General features: G+C 48.9%; 9 protein-coding genes across 9 annotated transcripts; 6 read left to right on the forward strand and 3 right to left on the reverse strand.

Annotated features, from left to right (window-relative positions):
* The first annotated feature begins 701 nt into the window (after nucleotides 1-701).
* F4813DRAFT_345094 (uncharacterized protein) lies at nucleotides 702-1,863 on the forward strand. The gene is made up of 2 exons (XM_049241726.1): nucleotides 702-845; nucleotides 1,132-1,863. The coding sequence occupies exons 1-2, from the start codon at nucleotides 740-742 to the stop codon at nucleotides 1,488-1,490; spliced, it is 465 nt and encodes a 154-aa protein (XP_049103589.1). The 5' UTR covers nucleotides 702-739; the 3' UTR covers nucleotides 1,491-1,863.
* Nucleotides 1,864-4,464: 2,601 nt separating this feature from the next.
* F4813DRAFT_345101 (AAR2 protein-domain-containing protein) lies at nucleotides 4,465-6,724 on the forward strand. Its single transcript, XM_049241727.1, has one exon. It carries the CDS (start codon nucleotides 4,921-4,923, stop codon nucleotides 6,496-6,498), a length of 1,578 nt encoding a protein of 525 aa, XP_049103590.1. The 5' UTR covers nucleotides 4,465-4,920; the 3' UTR covers nucleotides 6,499-6,724.
* Nucleotides 6,725-6,767: 43 nt separating this feature from the next.
* On the reverse strand, nucleotides 6,768-8,166 carry F4813DRAFT_345103 (40S ribosomal protein S16). Its single transcript, XM_049241728.1, has 3 exons — nucleotides 7,990-8,166; nucleotides 7,782-7,853; nucleotides 6,768-7,590 (listed from the first exon to the last, which is right to left on the reverse strand). Exons 1-3 carry the CDS (start codon nucleotides 8,053-8,055, stop codon nucleotides 7,300-7,302), a joined length of 429 nt encoding a protein of 142 aa, XP_049103591.1. The 5' UTR covers nucleotides 8,056-8,166; the 3' UTR covers nucleotides 6,768-7,299.
* Nucleotides 8,167-8,410: 244 nt separating this feature from the next.
* On the forward strand, nucleotides 8,411-9,925 carry F4813DRAFT_345104 (ESCRT-2 complex). Its single transcript, XM_049241729.1, has one exon. The coding sequence runs from the start codon at nucleotides 8,711-8,713 to the stop codon at nucleotides 9,491-9,493; it is 783 nt and encodes a 260-aa protein (XP_049103592.1). The 5' UTR covers nucleotides 8,411-8,710; the 3' UTR covers nucleotides 9,494-9,925.
* On the reverse strand, nucleotides 9,926-12,959 carry F4813DRAFT_345105 (DUF803-domain-containing protein). Its single transcript, XM_049241730.1, has 2 exons — nucleotides 11,624-12,959; nucleotides 9,926-11,561 (listed from the first exon to the last, which is right to left on the reverse strand). The coding sequence occupies exons 1-2, from the start codon at nucleotides 12,444-12,446 to the stop codon at nucleotides 10,291-10,293; spliced, it is 2,094 nt and encodes a 697-aa protein (XP_049103593.1). The 5' UTR covers nucleotides 12,447-12,959; the 3' UTR covers nucleotides 9,926-10,290.
* Nucleotides 12,960-13,119: 160 nt separating this feature from the next.
* Nucleotides 13,120-15,569, forward strand: F4813DRAFT_345106 (WD40 repeat-like protein). The gene has a single exon (XM_049241731.1). The coding sequence runs from the start codon at nucleotides 13,313-13,315 to the stop codon at nucleotides 15,038-15,040; it is 1,728 nt and encodes a 575-aa protein (XP_049103594.1). The 5' UTR covers nucleotides 13,120-13,312; the 3' UTR covers nucleotides 15,041-15,569.
* A 645-nt stretch (nucleotides 15,570-16,214) lies between these two features.
* F4813DRAFT_166939 (chromatin remodeling complex SWI/SNF, component SWI2 and related ATPase) lies at nucleotides 16,215-21,335 on the forward strand. Its single transcript, XM_049239144.1, has 3 exons — nucleotides 16,215-16,504; nucleotides 16,599-20,600; nucleotides 20,655-21,335. Exons 1-3 carry the CDS (start codon nucleotides 16,409-16,411, stop codon nucleotides 20,868-20,870), a joined length of 4,314 nt encoding a protein of 1,437 aa, XP_049103595.1. The 5' UTR covers nucleotides 16,215-16,408; the 3' UTR covers nucleotides 20,871-21,335.
* An 86-nt stretch (nucleotides 21,336-21,421) lies between these two features.
* F4813DRAFT_345110 (uncharacterized protein) lies at nucleotides 21,422-23,127 on the reverse strand. Its single transcript, XM_049241732.1, has one exon. The coding sequence runs from the start codon at nucleotides 22,934-22,936 to the stop codon at nucleotides 21,632-21,634; it is 1,305 nt and encodes a 434-aa protein (XP_049103596.1). The 5' UTR covers nucleotides 22,937-23,127; the 3' UTR covers nucleotides 21,422-21,631.
* Nucleotides 23,128-23,384: 257 nt separating this feature from the next.
* F4813DRAFT_345111 (UNC-like C-terminal-domain-containing protein) lies at nucleotides 23,385-26,545 on the forward strand. The gene has a single exon (XM_049241733.1). It carries the CDS (start codon nucleotides 23,517-23,519, stop codon nucleotides 26,406-26,408), a length of 2,892 nt encoding a protein of 963 aa, XP_049103597.1. The 5' UTR covers nucleotides 23,385-23,516; the 3' UTR covers nucleotides 26,409-26,545.
* The last annotated feature ends 293 nt before the right edge of the window (nucleotides 26,546-26,838 follow it).

Consider the following 26,838-nt stretch of genomic DNA (forward strand, 5'->3'; position numbering starts at 1 on the left):
GAGTACGGAGCGTACCCGCAGTCCGCGAGGTCGACTAGTTCTTTTCCAGAACATAGTCTTCGTCAATACCATCCAGCGAGCAACCATAGCGGCAGCAGCGGAGGTATGGCGCAAACACCAACAAGTCCGTCCATGCCTATGCAAGATGGACGCAACCATCAGTCCCAGCAGGTCAAATCTGACAGCGATGTACCCATAGATCCCTCCATCGCGGCACCTAGCCCTACCTACGCGCCTCCTAGCCAATACTCGCCCTACGCACCGCCGCCGCAAGACATGTCGCATAACTATCCCCAAGGCGCCGGCAACCTATACGCGCAGCCACGACCCGATTGGGCGAACTATGGGCACCCAGCACCAGGGCAGATGCCACACCCACATTCAGTATACCCTCACACGCCAACAACGAATGCTCCGGGGCGACCAGCTCAGGTAGGTAATTTTTCCTCCCTTTCCTTTGGTGATATTGGGGGTTGGCGAGTTTGTGCTAGTCGTAGCGAAGAAACTGCACCTCGAGAACATGTTAGATCGTGTAGATCACAGGTTTGTATCTGCGATCTGTTTGGAATGTACTAATTATAACGCGTGGGCGTTGGCCGCTTTTTCCAATCCTATCATAATAATGTGAGGTAACTGATTTCATTGACAGTATGGTGGACAGCAGGTCTATTCGTTTGTACCTATCCCTGGAGCGCAGCAACATAAACGACCACGACGACGCTATGAAGAAATCGAGCGAATGTACAAGTGTGGTTGGAATAACTGTGAAAAGGCGTATGGTACACTTAATCATCTAAACGCACACGTTACGATGCAGAGTCATGGCCAAAAACGGACACCCGAAGGTATGATCACCGCTAAACCCATTTTACATTATTTTATATGTTTATTCTATTGCGTCTTCTTCATAGCGATACGTAAGCTCTCAAAGAGGGGCAATAAGCTTTGCTTTAGAGTCCTTTAGAAGTATAGTATCTGCGCCTTGCTAGTTAGTTGTGGGGGATGGACCGCTACTGTGCTAGGAATTGGCTAGGCCTCTTAGAGAACCTAGTTTGTTCTAGATCAAGTCCAATAATGGTCCTTTCGGTGAACCCAATTAGGTCAGATGTGCTAACTATACCAATTGCACAGAATTCAAGGAGATCCGTAAGGAATGGAAAGCCCGTAAAAAGGAGGAAGAGCAGGCTCGGAAGGCTGCTGAGGAGGCAGAACGTCAGCGTCATGTTGCTGCCGCCCAGGCTCAGAATGGAGGTGCCGACCCGCAAGCAGGCGATTCAGGCCAAGCGCAAACATCATATACAGCTAGTCGACAAGTTCAGCTCCCGCCTATTGGATACCAGTCAGCTCAGTACCCTGCACCTCCATCGGCAGCTGTACCGCAGCAACCGCTCCCCGAATACAGCCCCACAAACCATATGTATTCTGGTTACCAACAACCGGCATCACCTTACGGACCGCAGAATCAGAATATGTATAGCCAACGTGAATGAGGATGAGGAATTTCGTCAATGGTGCTCGGTGGCACCGGCTGCTATTAGGTAGCTGTTCAACCTCCAGAGTCGTCATTGTCGAAATACCTTTTCTTCTTTTCCCTTTTACTAAAGAATGAGATTACCAAAAAGCTTATAAAAACAGCTCCTTCTGCCCGGTGTACGATATGCAGTGACTCCTTCGCAACAAAAACATACACCTTCTGATTCGATAGGATGGTAGAGACGGGGTGCTTATGGTCATTTTTACGACAGCATTGCCTTGGGAGTATTACTTGCTCGAGTCGGGGTGGATGATTCGCAGCAAATGCATTCTGATGACCAATCTTGATTTCTCGCATAACAGCATCGGGGCCTCGGACGGGGGAGGGTGGGGAGACGAGCCTTGCATTGGGTTTGGTGTCTGGGTGGGCGGGTTACGAAACAAATGATTAGAGCTTCTAGGCTCAAGAACCAAGACATATCTGTGTCATGGCGCGGCTTTGTTTTTAATGGTCGGCTTGTAAGGTGAAGAACTGCTCCCCACGGCTCAGGCTCCCGGCATGCCTTATTTTCTCTTACATATTTCGCCATGCGTGTACTTGCAGCGCAGATGCAGTATTCGTGGGGAGGAGCATACTCCAGGCCTCGTGTGCTCGTAGGGTTAGTAACTCCTACGAGAGCGCGAGGACGACATTGCCAAGAGAATCTTTCGTTTTACGTTAGATACACGGATAATAATAACGTTGTGTTTGTAAAGGCTATCTGGTGCTATTTTCTATTTTGTGAATGTTGCGAGGGCCTGGCCATTGTTGCCTCAATTTATGTACCATCTATACCTGCATCTGTACCTGTACCTGTACCTGTACCTGTCAAGCTGTAGGGTAGAAGGCGGGCAAGTTATAAAAAGACGCACTATAATTTAGGGTACCTTAGTTTTCCCTGTGACACCATAGCCACGAGGCATCCATGTGGGTTGGTATATTGTAGACGAGGAGGCTTCCTAAGGCTACTAGTGAGGTGGTAGTAGTAGTAGGCAGGTAGGTCGGAATTTATTTTGGTGTGGTCGCACAAACCGTTTATATTTTCTCCAAGTTAGACGCACAGCCGATCCCACCGGACCATTGTTACCTCATTCGAAGTCCTGTTCATGTTAGGTACTTCCCTCTCGTGACACCCAACTTACCGCTATTAGCCATGACGCTACTAATATCCGGTGTACATCCATATTACCACCGTATAGCTTATAAGTACCTAGGCAGCTAGCCATCTTACTATGTATTCGTAGGTATAATAGGATGGAACAATATTCTTGGGAAGTACACAGAATCTGGAGAAGCGGTATGACCTAATATATATATATATACCTACATATATTAGATGTATTATACGACCGAGACAGATGATGTTGTTTTAAACTCTTTCTAGAAGAGTTCTCGAGGGAGGACCCAGCGATTTGTGGGCCATAAGGCTTCCCCAGACTTGTGGTCGAGGCAAGGCTGGACGGAACTTTGGAACTCGGGTTGAACTTATGTATGTACCTAGGTCTGCAAGCTTCGTTCTATTTAAATATTTGTCTGGTACGGTACCTGTCGTGCGTGTACGGTATGTATATGGAACTAAGGCATGTATGTACCAGACATGTATGTATAGTCTGGGGGCTATAGGACGCCCGGCCATGCGGCCAACTTAGCACCAGGGACGGGACAGATATGTAAAGTGACAGACAGCATAAGCGAACCGAACTCTGGAACCCATGTCTTAGTTTTTTTCCCTTCCCGTCTGTCGGGATCGGCCTTACACTAGCGACGTTGCAAGCGTTCTAATTAATACTACATACGTAGGGGTCCCGGGGAAAATCTTAAAAATACGACGTTAGGTTAATACATAGGGGGGGCTCTAGTTAGGTTAGGTAGGTTCGATTCTACTATAATAGTGTATATGGACTGGCACGAAGGAGGTTTTTGGTGTTGGTGTGGAAGACTGCGGCCGAACTAGACAAGGGGGTCTAGCGCGATGCGGGCGTCGCTGGCATATGGCACGCGCTCACGCCCCCCCGGTTGAACCAAACTTATACATATACAACTAGTTAACTACATAACTAACTAGTTATACTTGAACCATACAATTTTTTCTTCTTCTTCACGATCCACGATCCTCGATGGACCCTCCCCCCCCAAGGCCCAGGTAGACCCAACGCGGCGGGCCGCTAATACCATAAAGGGCTGATGTGTTTCTAGGTTGTCTTTTATTATTATCGACTATGTATGTATGTATGTATGTATGTATGTATGTATGTATATACGTATGTATGTATATACGTATGTATGTATTGTACGTATGTAGGATCTAAGTAGCGCCCGTATGCGGGCCGAGGAGACGGGGTCTTTTAAACTCGCTCGATGTAACCCTAGACAGCGCGGTGATGAGCGGCATGGGAAAAGAACCGGACCTGGGTTTATTTTATTCATCATTTTTATCCCGTCTCTGTTTTAGCGTTCGTCCCAGGCTAAGAAAGATGGGCAGGTGCTTCTTTCATTTTAGTGTTTCCTTTTTGAGGATGGGAGATGCTAGTATATATGTATATTATAAATATGCGTATAAGTGGCCTTTTGAACCCGTTACTAGCGTTGTCCCTTGCATTATTATACAAATGGATAGGCCGACTTATAACTTGTCTTATACATCTCCCCTGACTATCCACTTTAATAATATCCAGCAACTATCTTCAAGTTAAGTTTCTATTATTCTGCCTATTACACCACAGCCATGCGGCTCTATTGGGTTACTATGAGTAAATGTGCTCCGGAATACCTTATTGGCTGCAGGTGGCGTCAGTCATCGCTGACTGATGTGTCTTAATAAACCCTCATAGTGTAGCATCGATCACGATAATACCTTTGATCTTTTAACACAAACACAACATCGTGTTTACCACTTTTTAGAGGCCAAGAATGGCGATCATTCGGCATATCCAACCGAAAGTAAAAATGAGAAACTACCCACCTACCTACCTATGTATGTATATTCTTTCACGATCGTGGTGACGTCTGATGAGGCGGCTACCCTAGGCGTTATGGATATGCGACAAAACCGAGGCGTATGACGTAGATAGAATACGAGGTTTGTTTTATTATAATCTCTCTTGTGCCTCCCTCGGTCCTACCTATCAACGTCATTCTGCTTAGGGAAGGACCCTGAGAATCCCCTTGTCCCTACAAAGTTCTCATCGTTTCCACCCTCAAAGAAAACATGTTAGGGACGTTCCTTGAGTGTTTTGTCCTCTGGGCGGTTTTGTTCAGAGTTAATCTGTTTAGTTAGCGACTTGGCGACTGAATTTCGGATTTATCACGTATCAACACTACAATTCGGCTCGCAACACATATTCGTGTATTTCCCAGTATCGTGGAATTATCATATTAAATCACTTCACCTACCTAGGTAGTGAATCATGCCAGCTGCGGGAGTCTCGTCAGTCTCTTCCATCCCGGGTTTAGACCCACCAAAGGTCACATCAATGCCGGGTAATTGTGGAGAGACGGTCGATTTCCATCCAACTTCAACTTCTAAATCAGCTTCGAACCCGATAGGTCTGCGCTCCGTGAAACAATCCAAATCCGTCGAGTCTCTTCCTACCATCGGCACTTTACCCCTGGGTTCTCTTCGAATTACCGAGCCTAGAGAGGACTCGGATCTGGATACGCCACTTACTACTCCCGACGTCGCCATGGGGCCACCCCTGGACTCTGGACATACGTTCCCGACGGGTGGCGATGTCCTCATCCTAGATGATCTTCCCGCAGGCTTTACTATAGGCTGCGACACGGTGTCTTTCTCGACTAAGAAACCCTTTCCGGGCTTTCGCGATATCCCGCCGGGCGCGCATCTTATCTGGGTTGCCCCCTCCGAGCTGACGTCGTCGCGGAGCGCGTATTGGATAGTCACTCCCGAGAGAGAGGAATGGGAGCACGGCGAGGTCTACGTCAAGCAGTGGGACAAATTCAACGAAGTCCTCAGCGACCCTGCCAGTCAAGCCGAAGATAGGTTCCAAAAGGAGGCGCTGCAGCAGATTTTTAGTAGCCTCTCGCCTTACCAACTCCGGGCTACTACGTCCGGAGTGCTCCTTGCACCACCCAGTCGAGACACCGAGCATCTTCCGTCCTTCTTAAACAACGAGAACATATGGTTCCAGCTCACGTCGGCGATCGACGCGGATCTCCTGAACAGAATCACGGGCAAGACCCAACGAAGCTGGCAGATCACCACACAAGACAGCGTCGCCGGAGAGACGACCTTAGCCGAGGAAGCCCGCCTCTACGCCAGCGGCAAGTCCCAGCTCCGCTTCACATTCCCCATGAACGCACCTCTCATCAGCCCCCAGGCGTCCGGCCATGAGCGCACGCGGCAGGCCCTGGACCCAACCCCCTTCGTGCTCGAGACCTTGGAGAGCCGCAAACTCGAAGACCTCGCAGGCGAGCTCTCGTTCGCCTTCCTGTCGGGAATGCACCTCGGCAACTACTCGTGCCTGGAGCAATGGTGGTTTTACACCACGCACCTCATCTTCCGCAGCTACGCCCTCGCCACCGCACAGCCCCAGCTCGTCCGGCGCTTGATCCAGACGTTCCACGCGCAGCTCGTGTACAGCGACCGGCACCTCGAGGGCGACGTGCTGGACATGATGCCCTCGAACGCGCGCAAGCTGCAGCGCTCGCTAACCACGTACGCGTCCCGGCTGGACGAGCTGTTCCAGGCTCTAGGCGGCGATGACGACGACGACGTCGTCACGCCCGATCTGCAGCTAGTGCGAGACGCGTTTGTAGACCTGGAGGTATGGCTGAGCAGTCGGCTGGGTTGGGACCTGAGAGCCGAGTATTTGCGCGCGGGCTCGCTGATGTTGGAGGATGGCGAGATGGTGAGTGCGGAGATGTCGGATTTCGAGGACGAGGATGAGAGGGGCGAGTTTGCGCCCGTGGTGGTGCAGTTGGATGGTGGTGGGAAGGAGGCTGGGCTCGTGTCGTGGGATACGTAGGATGAACAACAGACTCGGTCTAGACACGGGCGGAGGCATGGGCATAGGCGTTGGGATATTGGTTGTGTTGTATCATGATGTATACCTTCTACGACGTTCACGAGTGGTTTTATACCACTTTTAGCATTACTAGTAATCATATGAGAACTATAGAAAAGCAAGTTCCTAACCTAGTAGAGGGTTGGTTTACACCTGATTCTTCTGTATAGTTAGTTCAGGGCATCGGATGTACTACGAAGTGCTGCTAGATGCCATCCGTGGCAAAGTAGCACCTTTTATACACCTTTTGATTATAAGCATGAGAGCTGAAATACAAAGCGACTTGCCTCTCCTGCTAAACAGAGCTTGGTGAATTAAAATACTACACTTAAGGACGTACCTCGCCAGAGTATTACAAAGATTTGGATCAACAATTCGTTCACCTGGTCATCTTACATTAAATCACTAAGTTGAAGTCCCGGGCCAGCACGCTTTTACTTCTCTTGTTTGCAGAAAATGTTGTCGTTTCATTCGCCTAATCCCTTTACAACCAGGCCATGCAAATGCATCGATAATAGAGAGAAGAAGGCATCAGTAGTAGAGATAGCCCTCGCAAAGGATTCCCTTTTCTTAAGACTCCAGAGGTACGACCACCGACCATAGCCGTCCCAATACGTTGCGCGCGCAAAAAAAGGAGAACAAGACCCGAGCGGCCACTGCCTTTCTTTCCACAAAACGATCCCAGCGGCTTCGTCCTTCCCTTTTCTTCTCCAACCACCATAACCATCCCCAACCCCCGCGGGCATACCGTCGAGGACTCGTTTAACGGTAGGACTTCTGGTATCTGGCACGGGCACCGGGACCGCCGAACTTCTTGGGCTCGCACCGACGGTTGTCGGCAACGAGGAGGGTTCGGTCGTACTGGGCGAGGGCCTGCTTGAGTAGGTTCTTGCTATGCTCGTCGACGAACTTCTGGTAGTAGGCGATGAGAGCCTTGGAGATGGCCTGGCGGACGGCGTAGACCTGCGAGGTGTGACCACCACCGGTAACGCGGACGCGGATGTCGACCTGGGCGAACTTGTCGAGGCCGATGATTAGGAGAGGCTCGTAGACCTGGATTTGTGTTAGTCTTATTTTATTTTATTTTCTCGTTGTATCTCGCCCCCTGGATTTCTGTTGAATTTAGGGACAAGGGTTTCAAAGCTCAATTGTTCTTTGAATAGCAGGATTGATGAATATATTTGATAATAGAGAAATCGGGCATGCGTATGGGGTATCGTGCTCGAAAAATATTCGTTTCGTACCTTGAATCGGAGAACCTCGGGCTGAACCAGAGAGAGCGGTCGGCCGTTGACCTTGATGAGACCTTTACCGGCCTATAATAAAAAGTCTCGTTAGTACATCTAGTCTATTCACGTGTTTCTTCATCTCTTCCATCCGTTGGCGACGGCGACGTTGATAGTCTATCCCATCTCGCTTCTTTTTGTAGTTGACCAAAACAGGAAAACGAACCTTGCAGTGGGCGACAGCAGTAGCCGTCTTCTTCTTGCCGAAGCACTGGACGCTTTGCGTAGACATGGCTGCGGATTTGTCTGGATGTGGTGGTGGATGTTGAAGGTATTCGCAACCGAAAATGCCTAGGCTTCAACAGGAGGGTCAATCGAATTGGTGATGGGGGAGGAACAATTTTCGCGTCTCTTTTGCCGAAATGTCGAAAAAGGGTTTGTGCCCTTAAAATGCGCTAGAGCCGTTTTTGGTTGAAGGTGAGCCTCTAAGGTGAAGTGAGGACCGAAGAATTTCCGGTGGGGCATTGTACTTAAGTACCTAGGTACCTAATGTTCCTAATGTTATGTAATCATTCAAGGTTAGGTACGTACCACCTATAAGTCATCTGAATGCCCCTCGATATATTCAACCTTGTAATATTCAACATCAAACCTACAACTTAACACAACTTGACCTGTTTAGCAAATGATACTGGCAAATACTCCTCGATATATAGAACCAAATCATATCTTCTCTTGCGTAGCTATACAACCCTCTTCACACTAGGAAATATCTACATATTCCTTCGTAATACGGGCATAAACCAGTTCACGTGCTCGACTAGAAGTCTATACTTCAACCTACATAGTGACCAACGGAGGAGTTGGAACGTATAACTGTTTCTGCCATTACTCTCTCAAGTCCTCCCCTGGAGCTTGGAGCATATAGAAGAGAATAATCTACAACCATGTCCCGTAAAGGTGTCGGCCTCGCCGCCTTCGACCGCTCCCGCCTAACATCGGCACAATTCGCCTCCCACGGGAACTCCTTACGATCCCACGACGCGCAGGCTCTCGAAACGCAACTCTCCGTCTTCCGTTCCCTCCTGCAACAGTTCGCGCAGACCCACGCCAAGGACATCCGGTCGGACCCGTCTTTCCGCGCGCAGTTCGCGCGCATGTGCGCCGCCATCGGCGTAGACCCGCTGGCGTCCTCTTCACACGGCAGCAGCACCGGGCCGTCCAGCCTATGGGCGCAGCTACTAGGGCGCAGCGTTAACGATTTCTACTTCGAGCTCGCGGTGCGCGTGGTCGAGGTATGCGGGGCTACGCGCGGCGAGAACGGCGGGCTGATCGGCGTGCGCGAGCTGCGTGAGCGGCTGTCCCGCGGGCGCATGGAGGGCGCTCCTGAGATCGCGGACGACGATGTGCTCCGCGCTGTCGGGACCCTGAAGCCGCTTGGCTCGAGCTACTCCGTTGTGCGCGTGGGCAGCAAGCCGTATATCCGCTCCGTGCCCAAGGAGCTGAATACGGATCAGAGCGCCGTGCTCGAGGCCGCGCAGGTGCTTGGGTATGTGAGCGTTTCGATGCTTATGGTGAATCTGCGCTGGGCGAGGGCGCGCGCGCAGACGGCGGTGGATGATCTCCTGGGCGAGGGCATGCTCTGGGTTGACAAGCAGGCTCCTGAGTGGGAGTACTGGAGCCCGGGGTTCATGCTGGATGCTGATAGTGGAGTTGCGGCTGGAGGATGAAATGATATCTACGGGACTATCCTCACCGGCCTCGATTGCTGATATATAAAGGCACGAGACATAGATGACAAACTACGGGTCTTTATGAACTTAGTCATCTTAGCTGTACCGCCTCCCCTTAGATCCTGGTTCTACGAGGCGCTCTCAGTATCGAAAAGGAATCGCTGAGGTGATTGGTTGTTGAATAAAAAAGACAGAGTCGATCTTGCAGGGTATCGTATGGCTATTTCTAGTCGTATGAACACGAGCTAGACTATTAAGGGGTTTTATTACTCGCAGCTTAAGGTCACATACTATTGGCGCAGTCCCCTCCTATGTACGTAGTAACAGTGGTGCCGTGGGGACTTGGAGATCTTAGTATAGCAACACATCATGGCGATCTCCCGACAGAAACGCAATGGCTAGAATTGTTCTGGGAGGCAGATATCCAAAGTTCTAAGATAGACATTGCAATGACCTGATATTGATTGCGTAAATGCTGCGGTTAGACTATGGTAATAAAGTATATGCACGTAAGAATAAATCAACTAAATACGACAGACTCTGACGCCTAAACAAAAGGGATATCTCGATTAGCTTCTTTAATAAAGATCTATGTGGGCTTTGAAACCCGACGAGCCCTATACGAGCTGGGTATGGACGGAGCCGCATGCCTCTAGCGACAATACCAATGAGAAGACACCAAACTCCTATCCAATGCAACCCCGCTCCGCCTCACCCATAAAAGAATTGACACTTCAGCACGCCTGGGGATATATTAATATGAATGTAGCTTTGTGAATCAACCAACGCCTGCTCTAGTTGTCGGTCGATTGATCGACTCTCGAAGTATCGCTATGCGCACTCTCGTGGTCTGTACCCGATTCTGGATCCGAAACTCTTCTCCGCTTCTTCCGTCCGAAAAATTCTCCTAATGTACTACTCAGGCTGCGTGCTCGTCCTCGGATTGTTTTGCGGTCGCTTGGTAAGGGGTCGTCCTGGTAGGAAAGTTCCTCGTCGTCGCGATAACTTTGAAGAAGAGGTTCGGCTGCTGAACTGATACCGTCCTCACTGTGGGGGACGAACAAGCTCGATCTAATGCCAGGCCTTGTTCGTCGAATTGACCTTCTTCTGCCACCTGGATTCTCTTCGCCACGTAGGAGAGCATCAGCTACCACGGCGCTGACTGTTGATGACAGCGGTGATGGAGAAATAAAGGCATTAGAAAAGTGATGGCTGTGTGGTCTGGAGGTCTGAGAAGCACGTGGAGTTGTTGGTCGATCCGGAGATGATGGTGGGACGACTGGCTGCGGAAGACTCATAGTTGATTGAAGGGGTTCCGATATAGCGGCAGAAGCTATCGAATATACCGTTGGGACACTATCCGCTGACGATCTAAGTGGTAGTCCTGGATGTAATGATTGATCCTCAAGAGAGTTTCTCCATGGGTTATTGAGTAGTGGTGATGCCTCGGCTGGGGTTGGGAGAAGAGATGTTCTCGAATCTGACGCGTTGGGTTTGTTGATTGAAGGGGCTTTGCTATGCGGGCGAGGTAGGGGTTTGGTACCTCCATTTGAATAGCCGTTTCGCGAGACGTACGACGGACGCCTCGATAGCGGCGAAGAAGTTGGTTGTTGTTCGTCTGCTCTAGGCTGCTCAGCTCGGTCAGTGTAAGGCCCGGACGCTTCTTGGTCTCGGAGACCAATAGTCTCTTCCACATTTTCGTCGTCCGATAGCTCGTCCGTATCTTCCTGTCGCGGCCGGCCGCTTGTAACGAGGAAGACACCGAAGAAGGTGAGAAGACAGCCACCGATGAATTTGACGGCCTGCTGTGCCGTTGTGCGCTCGAAGTCTCGGTACAGAATAGCACTTCCGATAATTACAGATAAAGTAAATAATACAAACTGTATAGGTATAACCTGCGTCGAATCGAATCGTTGTAGTGCCTTGTTCACGTATCGGACTTGCATAACTGCGGTCCCCAGTAAGATAACTATGAGGCCATATGTCACTGGGGTAGCAAATGCTTTAAAGAGGGTTGACGAAAGCATCGAAGAGACACCCTTGGTTGTCAGAGCGGTATATCCCCCTTTTTTGAACTTTTGGTTAGCACCGAGCTTTCTACAAGGAAGAAAATCATATAAAGCTTACCGAATAGTCCAACAAGTCCTAGGTCAATCAGGATTGTCCTGTTACCATATCTTGGACTTGCCCACATTAGAATTATAATAAGCAGAATAGAAATGCCCATATAAATCTCGAATTCCATCGTCGTGATTGCATCCCAAACGTCGTGCGGATCCAACTTTGTCTCCTCTTGCTTGGCGCTTAACACGACCGTGACAGCACCACCAACAGCGATTACTACACCCCAGAAGTCGCGCTTCCGGAATCTCTCGCCAAAGAACATAGGTGCGATGACGCAGTTTGATATTAGGGCTACGACGCCTAGCGGAGACACGATCGAGGCCGGCGCAAATCCATAGGCTAGAAAGTTGCCCATCTCGCCAATTGTCATGAGGACCTGACCTGCCCACCAGGATGGAGACTTCAAATATGACGAAGAAACCTTGGGATCGTCGCATGATTGCTCAGTCAAGTTAGAATCGACCGATTGTATCGACTGGGAAAGTGGATGAACATCTGCCGTGTCGGCTACTTCGTCGCTATTATTCTGTGCATCGCCGATAGATGTTTCAGTTGTTCCGTAGCCATTATGATGTCCGTTCCTCGCCTTCTTCAGAGCCTCCCTCGCTCGCTCCCGCGCCTCGACTCTTCGACGGTGGAGTTGAATATGCGAATACCTCTGGACATTGAGCGCTAGGGCGATTAAGACATTGCCTGATATTGCTGTTATAATACCAATGAGCGAGCTCCATTCACCCAGATTCGACCCAACCTTATGATCATTTGTCGCGTCGTCCACGGCCCAACCCATACTGATATCGGTTCTTCCGGCCGACAAGCTCGTCATTCGTGTTTGTGAGGGCTACAGCAGGCGAGACTGTGGTAGCAATACCGTTGGGTTTTAGGTCGTAGAGAGTCCTCGATTGGCAGCAATTAAATTGCGCCAGATTATTACCGGGTCTTCCGTGAATACCGACTGCGAAAGGGTTCATCGGGCTGAACCTGAAGCGGGTTTACAAGTAGCACCTCACGTCAGAAAAAGGGAGTTTATTAGATGATAGGTAAGTAGGTAGGTAAGTAGGTAAGTAATGGAGAAATGCTCATTGATCGGCGTAGTCGGGGTTCTTGCACGCCCCCTCCACAAGTCTACCAGCTGGGAAGACGAGGAGTATATGTATGGCGATTGGTTTAGTAAATAGTTACAGAAAATGGAGTAAAGTATTGGTTGGATTCATTTAAATAGATAGGTAGGTAACCACCGAAAAAGAATAGAGAGAGAGAATAGGTAGATGGACGACTGAAGCTAGCGTCTTACAAAAATGAAAATGTCTAGCTACATTAATTACCTTAGGTAGGCAAGTACAACCTATTCACTACATCTTTAGTCGCAAAGGGGATGCCAATTGCGATTTTGATACATATTACCTAATATTACCTAAGGATACATGTCCATACTATGTAAGTCAGGTCGAGTACCCATAGACCTAGAATTATACTGCAAGTTACAAGCACAAGGTCTTCGTCATCATGCAGCCAAGTTAGGCGCATAAAGAGTCTCCACCTTCATTAGCTCAAGCTCAATGCTTTAAGCTTCAATACCATATCTAGGTACATAGTAGCTTCATACATCTACCTGTCAGCCTCGTGTTCCTCCAACTCATTTCTACTCTACAATCTTCAATTTCACCATTTCAACCTAAATTTTAGGCCATAATGAGCGACGACGAGGACATTCAAATCGAAGGGCCAACCATAGCCGACGATGATCCCATGCGCGCGTTCTTGCCCACTTCGTTTGGGAAAAAACATCGGGAGGCTGACATTGCCGCGCAAATCGACCGAAGCAAGAGAACCGTCGACGAACCAACGGTACATAAACCTAAGTCTCAGGAATCGGACTCCAACAGCACAAGCGACAGCGAGAACGACTCAGATGACGATTCAGATGATGAGGATGAGTATCCGACTTCTCATGAGATGGTCATTAAGACCCATGATCGTGCCGTCACCTCGCTTTCGCTAGATCCGGCAGGCGGCCGGCTAATATCAGGATCTATTGATTGCACTGTCAAGCTCCACGATCTTTCCTCCTTAACCCCGTCTACGATCCGTGCTTTCAGGAGCGTCGATCCTTACGAAACTAAAGCATCGTCTGCAAACACAGAGTCACACCCGATACATCATATCGAATTTAACCCTCTTGCTGGAAGTCTCTTCCTCTGCATATCAGCACACCCCCAAGCCAAAATCCTGTCTCGAGATGGAGACATCGTCACCGAGTTTGTTAAAGGCGATATGTATCTTCGAGATATGAACAATACCAAGGGCCACGTTTCTGAGGTCACAACAGGTACGTGGCATCCTACAGACAAAAATCTCTGTGTCACGGCTGGGACGGATAGCACATTGCGTATATGGGATATCAACAACAAGCGCAGCCAAAAGGAGGTAATAGTCTTCAAGTCGAAAGCTGCAGGTGCTGCAGGTAGGACACGAATGACTGCTGTCGCCTGGGGCAGTCCTGCCCAGGGAGGCAATAACGTCCTTATTTCTGCAGCTCTAGATGGTACACTTGTGATGTGGAGTGGAAACGGTCCGTTCACACGACCCGCTGGGGAGATCAGAGAAGCTCATAAACCGAATACCTGGACCGGAGGGATAGATATCAGTTCCGACGGGCGTATGGTAGTCACAAGAGGCGGCGACAACCTGATCAAATTGTGGGATACGCGGAAGTTTAAAGAGCCCCTTGTCACCGTTGAGCATACATCTACATCGGATCACTACCCGACTACCAATATTAAATATGCACCGAACTCTACCAGTATTATCACTGGATCGGCCACGGGCCATCTTCACATACTAAACCCAGGGAACCTACGCTCCGAATATACTACGCTAGTCACGCCCGGGTCGCCTGTGATCACTGTAGACTGGCACCCAAAGATTAATCAAATCGTCACTGGCTCTGCAAATGCAGAAACGCATATCTTATACAACCCTACAATGTCAACACGAGGCGCGGTAGACGTCATGTCACGCGCGCCGAAGAGACGGCATATAGATGACAATCCAGAGTTTACTACCGATCAATCCCTTGGACTCTCCGGGGATGCAATTGTTGCCCCTGGTACTCTGCCAGGCACTAAGAAAACGGGTATAACGGCATCTGGAAAGTCAAAGGATCCCAGGAGACCACACGTCCCTCAGCAAACGCCATTCATGCGCAGTCAACCTGACGAAAAGCATATTTCCGAGAATATTCCATTAAGTCGCATGTTGCACGAGGACCCCAGAGAAGCGCTTCTGAAGTACGCAGACCTGGCGAAAAAGGATCCCGTATTTACGAAGGCCTGGAAGAGCACACAGCCGGTTACACAATACGCCGACGTGAGCGACGAAGAAGAAGAAGGCCCAGAGAAGAAGAAAGTCAAAAGATGATAGAATACCCACTTAACAGAGTGATGTGCCAAGGCTCTTTAAAGGTTCGGCTTCTAGAAGACAGCTTCCCTTCAGGGCTGTTTATCCGAAAACCACCTAGGTCGCCTTTATAAATTTCATGAAGCTTATCCGCAGGACTGGGTAGGATTCCCTAGCGTTCCATACAGGAAACCTATGAAAGGTAGGCCCATAGATCGACAGGCCAGACTATCTAATTAGTGACTGGATATAAAAGAGGCTCTTAGTAACCGTATTATTAGATATAGGACACGCTATGTCTGACTTTTAGGAGGGTTATTGTCTGCAAAACCTAGGGGTTCACGGCATGATACCAAGAATACAAACTACCTGATTGGAATGGACAAGCCCGACAAATAGAGTAACTCTTGGCCTTGTCATGCTTTGTTTAGGTATTGAGCATCTAGCTATCGAATGTATTAACAGTACAGAATACACTGATCTAGATACATAATAATGTACATATGTACTGAGTACCTAAGTACCTAACCAACATATATTTTCAACCAATGAAAATGGGTTGAGCGTTGTGCACTGACCACCTTGTTGGTAAGAAATCACAGGGGTTAGGCGGGCTATCATTAGACCGATTGGTTAGTTTCTGGGCTGGGGTCGCTAGTGCGTTTTTCCCTCAGGTGACAGGCAAAAGGGAGATGGACTTGTTTGTGCGGTTGTGCGCCTTTCATCAAACCATCTCTTTCCACGCCATCAATCGCGCATCAAAAAAAGCGAGCCGCATCACCCATCCCCGTCTAAATTCATCGACAAGTATCCGGAGTGACCTCCAATTTTTATTTTACGCGATTTTCTCGCCGAAAACAGCCCCCCTCTACTGTCTTTTTACGCGCTCCCAGCCAACCACCTGCCTTTGCACCCCGTTGGCCGTTGTCCTTTTCGACTCACGTTCCCCCCCCGCGCGACCGCGAAGGCGAAAAAGGCAGAATTCCCTACTTTACTGTTGATCCCCACCGCGTTTTCTTTTGGCATTCCGGTAAACGACACCGCGCGCCGCGACCGGAATCTTCGCGCGCCCTAACGTCCTCCGTCATTCCCAACCCAACTTTTGCTTCCGAGCAATTCCTGTTCGGCGCAACACCACACATTGATTTCGGGCTAAGGCCTACGACGTGCTGGTTAATCAACATCGACGTCCACCACCACTTTTCATCACCAACCAACCTTCAATATAGTCGCTCTTTTAATACGGTTGGATTTAGTCAACCTCCGGGCCTCGCGTAATACCCTACCGTCGTTGCAATTGTGCTTTAGATATGAACGCCTCATAAAGTGGTTGGGAGAATAATAAAACTTGTTAGGATCCATATCGAGTTACCCTCGAGTTAGTTCAATATGGCATCTGTTCAGGCCCCTCCTACCGTTCACCACCCTGGTTCATCGGCTATGCCGGCGCAGATAAACCAAAAACAGATCCAGGATATGTATGCGGTTCGTGACCCCGTCAATGTGCCTTACGTTTGTGTCGTGTTGAGGCTGATCCTGCCTTCCATCTTCTACCTTCCATATACTAACAATGATATAGAAATATCAGCAGATGAAGGAACAAGGCGTTCCGCAGAACGACCCCGAGTTTGTGAAGACGAGTCAATTTTTGATGAACTTCCAACAGCAGCGAATACGCAAACAGCAGAGTTATATACAGATGCAGACCGCGCAGATGGCACACAATTCTCCTAATGGCAACGCCAATGGATCTCAGCCCGGTCCGCGACCACAGCAACAACAACAACCCGTCCCGCATACCACGCAGCCGCCCTCGTCAACTGCTTTGAGCACTTCTGCATTACCTTCCAGCGCAGGACCCACCGCCCAGCCAACCACGTCTTCGCCTTCGACGACGTCTCCAATGGCCCAATTCTCTCCGCAACAGCTAGGGCTCCTTAGGCAGCAGATCCAGGCTTTCAAGTTGCTAAGCAAGAATACCGGGGTACCATACCAGATGCAACAGGCGTTAAACGCGCAGCGTCAACGAAGGCAAGCAGTTGCTGAACAATCGACTCAGCCTCCTGCTTCGGCCCCAGCTGCCGCAACCCCAGTACCCGAACCGGCAAAGGCTGGTTCTACTCCTCCTGATGGTGAGGTTGAGTCCGAAGCTTCATTACCGAAGGGCCGGACTTTCAAGACAATCAAATCCCCGTACGAGGGTGGCCTTGTCCGCAAGGACATTAGCTATTACGACCATGGACAACGAAAGCAGCGACTTATCATCCCTAGTATATTCCCTACTGGGGTTGACTTTGAGCAATTGAGGCATGAACGAGAAATTATAATCTTCAATCGCATGAAGGCGAGATATGCTGAGTTAAAGTCTCTACCCGGAAATATTGCCCATTGGGATACTATTAAGGAAACCCTCGATCCTGATGATACATTGAAAAGAAAGGCTATTATAGAGTTGAAGTCCCTCGAACTATATGCCAAGCAACGCGCTTTACGCGAAAAAATCGGTCGCCAGATGATGCATTATGATAATCTGGCAATGACTACTAATCGTAGTCAATACCGACGGACCAAGAAGCAAAGCGTGCGCGAGGCTCGTATCACTGAGAAGCTTGAGAAGCAGCAGCGAGATGCCCGTGAAAGTCGCGAGAAGAAGAAGCATATTGACTTCCTCCAATCAGTGCAACACCATAAGGCCGAGATTGCTAACTCAGCCCAGTCCGCCAGGAGTAAGATGTCGAGAATAGGAAGAGCTATGCACGTGCACCATTTCAATATCGAGAAGGAAGAGCAGAAGCGTATCGAGCGTACTGCTAAACAACGTCTTCAGGCGCTTAAGGCTAACGATGAAGAAGCCTACCTTAAGCTCCTCGATCAGGCGAAGGATACTCGTATCACGCACCTTCTTAGACAGACTGATGGCTTCTTGCATCAGCTAGCATCTTCTGTTAAGGCACAGCAGCGACAAGCTGCAGAACGTTATGGTGACGAATTCATGCAGGATGAAGAGAGCGAGATTGACGAGGAAGATGAAGAGGCCAACCGCAAGATTGACTACTACGCCGTGGCCCATCGTGTTAAAGAAGAGGTCACAGAGCAAGCCAATATCTTGGTCGGTGGTACCCTCAAGGAATACCAGATTAAAGGATTGCAATGGATGTTGTCGCTTTACAACAACAACCTCAACGGTATTCTTGCCGACGAAATGGGTCTCGGCAAGACGATCCAGACGATCAGCTTGATCACTTACCTCATTGAGCGCAAGCTTCAGCGAGGCCCGTATCTTGTCATCGTACCTCTGAGTACATTAACAAACTGGAACATGGAGTTTGAGAAGTGGGCCCCGTCTGTCAGCCGTATCGTCTACAAGGGACCTCCAAACACACGAAAGCAGCATCAAGAGAAGATTCGCCAAGGGAAATTTCAGGTTTTGTTAACAACCTACGAATACATCATTAAAGATCGCCCGATCTTGAGTAAGATTAAGTGGTTTCACATGATTATTGACGAAGGACATCGTATGAAGAACACCAATTCAAAGTTGAGTGCTACGATTTCTCAGTACTACAACACTCGGTTCCGTCTCATTCTTACCGGTACCCCTCTTCAAAATAATCTGGGTGAATTGTGGGCAATGCTCAACTTTGTCCTCCCGAACATTTTCAAGTCGGTCAAAACGTTCGATGAATGGTTCAACACCCCGTTCGCAAATACCGGCGGGCAAGACAAGATGGAGCTGAATGAAGAAGAACAGATCCTTGTCATTCGCCGTCTTCATAAAGTGCTGCGACCTTTCCTACTCCGTCGTCTCAAAAAGGATGTCGAGAAAGACTTGCCGGACAAGACCGAGAAAGTCATCAAGTGCAAATTCTCTTCCCTCCAATCTCGTCTATATAAGCAGATGGTCACGCATCAGAAGATTACGATCAGCGACGGAAAGGGTGGCAAGACCAAAACTCAAGGTCTTAGCAATATGATCATGCAGCTCCGAAAACTCTGCAATCACCCCTTTGTGTTTGATGAAGTAGAGAACCAGATGAACCCTACGAACACTAGTAATGACCTTCTTTGGCGAACAGCAGGTAAATTCGAATTACTAGATCGAATCCTGCCCAAGTATAAAGCCACGGGACATCGTGTCTTGATGTTCTTCCAGATGACTGCGATTATGGATATCATGGAAGATTTCTTGAGATACCGTGGAATCCAGTACCTGCGTTTGGACGGTAACACTAAATCCGACGAGCGATCGGATCTTCTGAAGGCCTTCAATGCCCCGGACTCGCCGTATTTCATGTTTTTACTGTCCACTCGCGCTGGCGGTTTAGGTTTGAACTTGCAAACTGCCGACACCGTCATTATCTATGATTCGGATTGGAATCCTCACCAGGATCTACAAGCTCAGGATCGTGCTCATCGTATTGGTCAAAAGAATGAAGTTCGTATTCTCCGTCTAATTACCTCGAATTCGGTCGAAGAAAAGATCTTGGAACGAGCCAAATTCAAGCTTGATATGGATGAAAAAGTTATCCAAGCCGGTCGATTTGATAACAAATCATCGGAGACTGATCGTGATGCCATGCTTCGGACGCTGTTGGAATCTGCAGATTTAGCCGACTCTGGTGAACAAGACGAGATGGACGACGAAGAGTTGAACATGATCCTTGCGCGAAGTGAGAATGAAGTTACTGTTTTCCAACAAATTGATGAAGAACGTGCAGCGGATCCTCTATACGGCAACGGTCCAGGTTCGAAGCGCATTCCGCGGCTCATGGCCGAAGACGAGCTTCCAGACATCTATATGACGGATGGTAATCCTGTTGGTGAAGAGCCAGAAGAGGTCTTGGGTCGTGGTGCGCGAGAGCGGACCCGAGTCAAATATGACGATGGCCTTACTGAGGAGCAGTGGTTAATGGCTGTCGACGATGACGATGACAGCCCAGAGGCAGCAGCGGCGCGAAAGCAAGCCAAGAAGGACAAACGAGAAACGAACAAACTGAAGAGGATAGCGGTACTTAACAATGTATCAAGCGCCAACTCTCCGAATGCGAGCCGTGCGAGCACTGAAGAAGTCGAAACGCCACCCAAGAAGCGTGGTCGCAAGCCTGGCAGTAAGAACGAGAAACGGAAGGCTGAAGATGATGACGGCGAACCGCCTGCTAAAAAGCGACGCGGGCCTCAGGGGCGCCCAAGAGCGTCGATGGGTAATGGTAGCGATTCGCGTCTTGGCCCCGAGTTACGGCAAGTTCTTCAGAGGAGTTTACGCAGTCTTTATGATGGATTGATGAATCTCGAAGCCGACATAGCTCCTGAAGACCAGGTCGATGATGACGACGACGATGATGAGCCAACCAAGCGACTGATCATAGGGCCGTTTGTCAAGCTACCATCCAAACGCGACTATGGTGACTATTATGTCCTGATCCACAACCCGATTTGTATGAATCAAATTCAGGCCAAGATTAAAAGGGAGGAGTATAATAGCATCAATGATATGCGTAAGGATATCGTCCTGATGTGCAGCAATTGCAAAACGTACAATGAAGACGGAAGTCTTCTTTACTCAGACGCAATTGTCATGGAGGTATGTTTAGATGAACCTGACTTGATCCTAAGCCGTTATACTAACTCAGCATAGAAATTCTTCAATGACCGAGCACAGGAAGAGTTTAACGAGCATCCGGAATTAGCCGAGCTCGAAGACCCATCTGCAAAAGATAGTTCGGTAGCTCCTAGCACGAGCGCAGGAACGCCTCAGTCTTCTGCAAATACCACAAGGATAAAGTTGGTGACTAACGGCGCCAACCAGGGCAACGCGGGCATAGGGGGTGGCCAGAGCGATGGTGAACAATGAGTATTTATGGGACAGAAACGACTTGCTTAAGATATAGTCAAGCGAGTCGTTAACAGCTACAACAAATAATTCTGTTTTATTTTCTTTTTCTGGACGGTTTCGTCAACATTGTGTGGTTTTTGCAAGTAAAGATTTGGCCGGGGCCGGGGCCGGGAAGGTCTGGCCCTCGAGCGGCACAGAAATAAGGCGTACAAGGAGGTGTGGTTCTTCTTCTATTACTTGGCGACGGGCAAAGAGGAAACGAACGGCATGTGTACCACAAACACCAAACAAAGTATTTTTTTTTTGGCGAAGCTACCTTAAGCAATACCCCGGGCCGCCCTCGGCTGGCTACCCTACTATCATCGAATAACCGCTCTTAAAAACTAAATTCTACATACGTACGTTAGTGTGCTGTTAGATGTATCTTGATAAAGAGTTTTTAGTTTGCTGTTTTATTATTATTAATAAATGTGATGACTACCTAAGATATGCTACGATATTATTAACAGTAGTCCTACTAATAGTTAACTACAGAGAGCCAATTCTCCAGGTTTTAGAGAGACTAACTGGCGTATTATTCAGCTCAAGGCTTGGGTGTTCTCTCAACGGACAGCTTCGTCGTGTTGAATTATTTTTAAATTCGTTTAGCTTAGGTAGAATCAGCTATAACCCCTTAAGACTAACTAGCTACCTAGTGTAGGTACCCAACGACATAAGTGGTATATCCTTTTCCCTTATAATTTTCCAAACGCCAACGCTCAAATACACCTCGGGTATCATCATAATAATCTCGATTTAGCTTCTTTGTCGTGATCATGTAACTCCCAGATATCCCGGATACTTGGTGCAGACGGATGATGTATAGCACTGGTACCAGGACGTGTAAGGAATATTCTAGGGTTGACCGGGGGGTGTTCCTGCCGCCTGGACAAGAGAATCCGATACTCGTAGCTTAGGCCCGACCAACAGTATCCCCATTCATTATTGACGGAGCTGTCATAATCCCGGATAACGTCGTCGATGCAATCACCGAGATCCTGGTAGGTATCGCTTACTATCTCAACTCCGCCGCGGCCGTGATTATGAATGGTGGTGGTATTTTCAGTCGTACAGTATTTACAACCTGCAAGCGGGTAGTTTCGCAGCGAAAACCCGTCCAGGTCGTAACCGTCCAGCCCGGCTGGCTTCATTAGAAACAGCCTTTCATGTGCCATAGTGGCAAACTTGGAGATGGTATCATGCACACTCATTTTATGGAGACCATTCCAATCCAACAGATCCAGGAAGGGACGAAATGTGGACCGAAATTCAGTACCATGCCAGCAAGATTGGAAAACTTGCTCCATGGGAGACGAAGCATTCGCCTTGAGAAAAGGCTTAACTCTGTCTGGAAGAAGTAGTATCCGTTGAATTTTATGGAAGTATAAGTTGTCATTCACGACTGCTGCTTCGGTGTCCAACTTGACGTACCCATGGATGAAATCCGGATTGTTGCAAGACGTTCCTAATCTCCTAAGCTTCCAGTCGGTAGATATAGAGAGATGGGAAGTCGCAAGGTTAGATTCCATGCCGTTAATATACTTATTTATGGCCTCACGGCCCTGTCTGCAGGTGAAGGCATACTGTGGCCATAGGGTACCAAAAGTCATAAGACCTTTTTGACGACGAATTGAGGTAGAGTTCTCCAGAGCATGCGAACCCTCTTCAACAAGATTGACGAGATTGTGATGAAGCTTTGAGCAGCGCTTGCAGACAAATAGATGCGGGAGGTCCTTCACCAAGTGATGAAGGAACTCGGTTCTCTCAAGAGAGGCTTGATCTAAGTCAGTGTGTAGAGCACTATGGATAGAAGCAAGACAAATCTTGCCGTAGTCGGTACCCCGGACAAGGAGGGAGGAGGCCTTGCAAGTCAAAGAGAAGAGTGCGACATGTTTAGGGTCGAGGAGGGATAATATGTAGGAAACGAGCTCTACGGGTAGACCGAGGAGTAAACAGGACGTGCCGGGTTTCTTGGGTGCTGTTAAGATCAGAGCTTGTTCGAACTTGGTTGATAGGCTATCTATCATCTTGAACAATCTTGACATATGTAATTGAGGACAAATGAGAATGCGTGATAATTGTGTAAGTTGCAACTTATAACTTGTGGAATAGAGATAGATGATGTATCCATCTGCTGTGTAACTCTCCTATAATTCTTTCCACCGAGTAAATAAATTAGAAGAAAGCTTTAGGCTCTATCCCTATTAACACTTATTGGTTTCTCTCTCTTTCTTCACTTAAACTCTTTTCTCGCAACAAGCAAGAGCTATGGAAATACGTAGGTGGGGAGTCGTTACCTGGGTTATTTGCGGACCAAGGAAGTCACCTAATTGGTACCATGATTATACATACCTAACCTAGGTACTTCCCCAGAAAGGCCTAAAATCCAGCTACACAAATCTAGCTAAGCCTCTCTCAGTAATAATAAAACGGAATCAGCAACTGCTGCCACCTGTATGTAGTTTCCAGAAATGTAGATGTACATAGAATTATGTCTTTTAGGATCGACATCATAATCTACATCTGTACTTGTTGCAATTTACTTTCTTCACTTTTCCTCTGCACTTTTAACTTTTACCACATGGACTATCTTTTTGCTCGACGCGAGTCCTTACCGCACTTGCAATGTGGCTCGCATCCGAAAGGCGACGTGTAAATAATATCTCTTTACGTCTGCTTCTAATCGCAGGCCATATATTTGCTCAGGTCAATTCGAGTACTTCGACTACCCACGATGTCGCAAAATCCCCCTCGAGCCCCATCTCGGCCGAACCTACGTGCGAGTCGAGGACCGTGAACTACATCACTCATACTCTACCTCAGCAATGTCTTACATCCGCTCCATCGTCATTCTCTACTCCCGCATCCATTAGCGCCACCGTCACCTCTACTTCTATACCCGCCGACTCGGTGCCCAGCGCTGATAGCACCGACCATGACGAGGAGCTAGACGCCGATGGCAATGACCTTAGCACAGGTGCTTTTATGTCATTTGAAGAATGGAAGGCTATGATGCTCGAGAAATCTGGGCAGGACGCGCTGGAGCTGAGACAGCGCAAGAGTAGAGAAACCTACGGCGATGCGGACCCCGGAGAGGACTTCGATAGTCTCGGGGACGAAGGCGAGGTGTCACTCGACTTTGACGCATACTCTGATAGGATCTCCGAGATAGCATCGTCGACGAAGCCCTCGCAGAAGGAGAAGGACAAGGAAAAGCAGGTTGAGAAGGTTAACTACGACGAGGGGCTGGCTCAGGGCTATCGTAGTAAGGATGCTGGCAAGACGTGTAAGGAGAGGCTTTCTTACGCCTCGTTCGATGCCGGCGCAACGGTAAAGAAGGCGAGCCCTGGTGCTAAGAATCCCAGGGCCATCCTAGTCGAAAATAAGGACACGTACATGCTCCTTGAGTGTGCCATGCAGAACAAGTTTGTCATTATCGAACTGAGCGACGACATCCTAGTCGATACTGTTGTGATAGCCAACTTCGAATTCTTCTCTAGCATGATACGCCACTTTCGAGTTAGTGTAAGCGATCGTTATCCCGTCAAGCTAGAGAAGTGGAAGATATTAGGTACCTTCGAAGCTCGTAATTCCAGAGATATTCAGCCATTCCTAGTCGAGAACCCTCAAATCTGGGCCAAGTACTTGCGAATCGAGATTCTAAGCCATTATGGCAATGAGTATTATTGCCCTATGTCCCTGTTGCGAGTCCACGGTACACGCATGCTGGACTCGTGGAAAGAGGCCGACCCTGCTGATCTTGAGCCCGAAGAGGACAAGACAATATCCGAAGCCCCTGAGGAGAAGGTTGAAGAAACCGAAACCCAAGCCGAAGAAGTTGAGGTCGCTGAACCCCCCCAGCCTGAGGATCGGATAATACCCACAGAGCAGAGTGACTTAATCCCCTATTGGGATAAGAGCTATTTCCACTATTACTACCCTTTTAACGCTACTTGCGAAGCAGCTGGCGCAGAGGACTATACGTTCCAACGCAGCAAGGAAAACCACAAGAACAAAACAGCAGCTAAGCCGCAACCTGTAAGGACTGTCGAACAAACAATGTCGATTAGCTCAAGCGGATCCTCGTCAACGACTCCAACATCACAGTCCGCAAGTCAAGTAACAGCAGACTCGGTGAGATCTGCTTATCCAAGCAGTTCAAATGAGACAACAGCGAGTACAGCTACTGCAAATTCAACTGAATCCTCTCCTGTCTCAACGTCATCACCAGATTCAAGGCCAGCTACTGTAACACCAACAACAACTGCCACAACACCCACCACAGTCGCGACTCCAAACCTTGCAAAGACCGCTAGCGCACAGTCGCCCCCTAAGAGCAAGACATCCGCCTCGACCTCTGTTGTAAAGCCACCGTCTTCGCGGTCGGCTGCATCTAAGGGTCAGCCCTCCGGTTCCCCAACAACGCCACGCAACAAGACCACAACCACAACCTCGTCCGCTGCCCCCGCGCACACAGTCCAAGACTCCTTCTTCAAAGCGCTTAATAAGCGCATCCAAGCTCTCGAGTCTAACACGACTTTATCTCTACAATATATCGAGTCGCAGTCGCGGTTCTTACGAGAAGCGCTAGCGCGCCTTGAAAGGCGTCAAGTAGCCAAGGTAGACCTATTCCTAGATACCCTGAATAAGACAGTCCTCGGCGAGCTGCGTGAGGTCCGTGTTCAGTACGACCAGATTTGGCAGTCCACCGTCATCGCACTTGAGACCCAGCGAGAGCAGTCCGAGCGCGAGATCGTTGCTCTATCTTCCCGCCTCGGCGCCCTCGCCGACGAGGTCATTTTTCAAAAGCGCATGGCTATTGTCCAGAGCGTCCTGCTTCTAGGGTGCCTTATCCTCGTTATTTTCTCCCGCGGTGGCCTCGCTCAAGCCGCCGCTGAATCTTCGTATTATCCCGCCCAGTTCTTTGGCGGTGGCGGCCCCTCGAGGCTCGCGTCTCCTATCTTCCCGTCTACGCCTAGAGCCCAGTATCACCGCCGTGACGGAGCAGCGATGCTCTCCCCCGAGGACGCTAGTCCCGTCCCCATCCCTAGCACCCCGCAGCAATCTCATCTACATCGCAGTCCAAGCCAGACGCCAGATTCTTCCCTACATCATCGGGCGCGGAGGATGAGTTCCTCTAGAGCTGGCGTTATTAGCATCAACGAGACTCCCGAGTCTGTAGGCCATCGAATGCCCTCGCCGAATAGAGTCACGTCCGAGCCCGCTTTAACTGGCTTCTACCGGGCCCCCACGCTGCCAGGCGTAGAAGCGGGTTACGACTCGAAGCCGGCCATGACTCCGTGTAGGGAGGGAGAGTATTACTCTACAGTGGTCGACAGTGGAAATAGCAGTGCGTTGAGTTACCCTGAAGCGCTAGTTAGGAAGTCAGAGAGACAGTTGACGCCATCATCGGAGACCGATGGTGTAGAGTATCTACCTCTATCGAGTAGGCCGCCTCTAACGCATACTACATCAGCGCAAAAGCCTCTGCCTACTTTACCAGAGGATCCCGATTAGTGTATACAGAGTTAGTTGGTTTATTTAGCTTTAAAGCCTGGAAGCTACAAATAATGAGACCATGATTAATCAAGCAGATTCAAGTACCTATGTATCTTATTGAGCCAAGTGTTTGCGAGAAATGCATTTTATTATTGCCTATCGCGCCCAAGATCTAATGCTAAGTATGAGCATTAAAGATAAAAGCAGTCGCCACTCCCCATGCCATGTAAAGCTACGCGATTTTTTTCTAATTTTCTGCAACAGAATAAGCACGCTCCACCCCTCTCTGTCCTGCCAAAGTTGATGCCCCAGTCTAATAAACCAGGCCAATCTGAACCAAGCGCCAACCATAAGCCTAACTATGGTGGCACCAATTCTCCTAGTCGTTCGAGTTGGCTTCTGTCGAGTATAATGGAGCTCCGATCTTCCATTATACACGATGACCCCG

The sequence above is a fragment of the Daldinia decipiens genome (assembly GCF_022478715.1).
Source record: "Daldinia decipiens strain CBS 113046 unplaced genomic scaffold F4813scaffold_3, whole genome shotgun sequence".
NCBI lineage: Eukaryota > Fungi > Ascomycota > Sordariomycetes > Xylariales > Hypoxylaceae > Daldinia > Daldinia decipiens.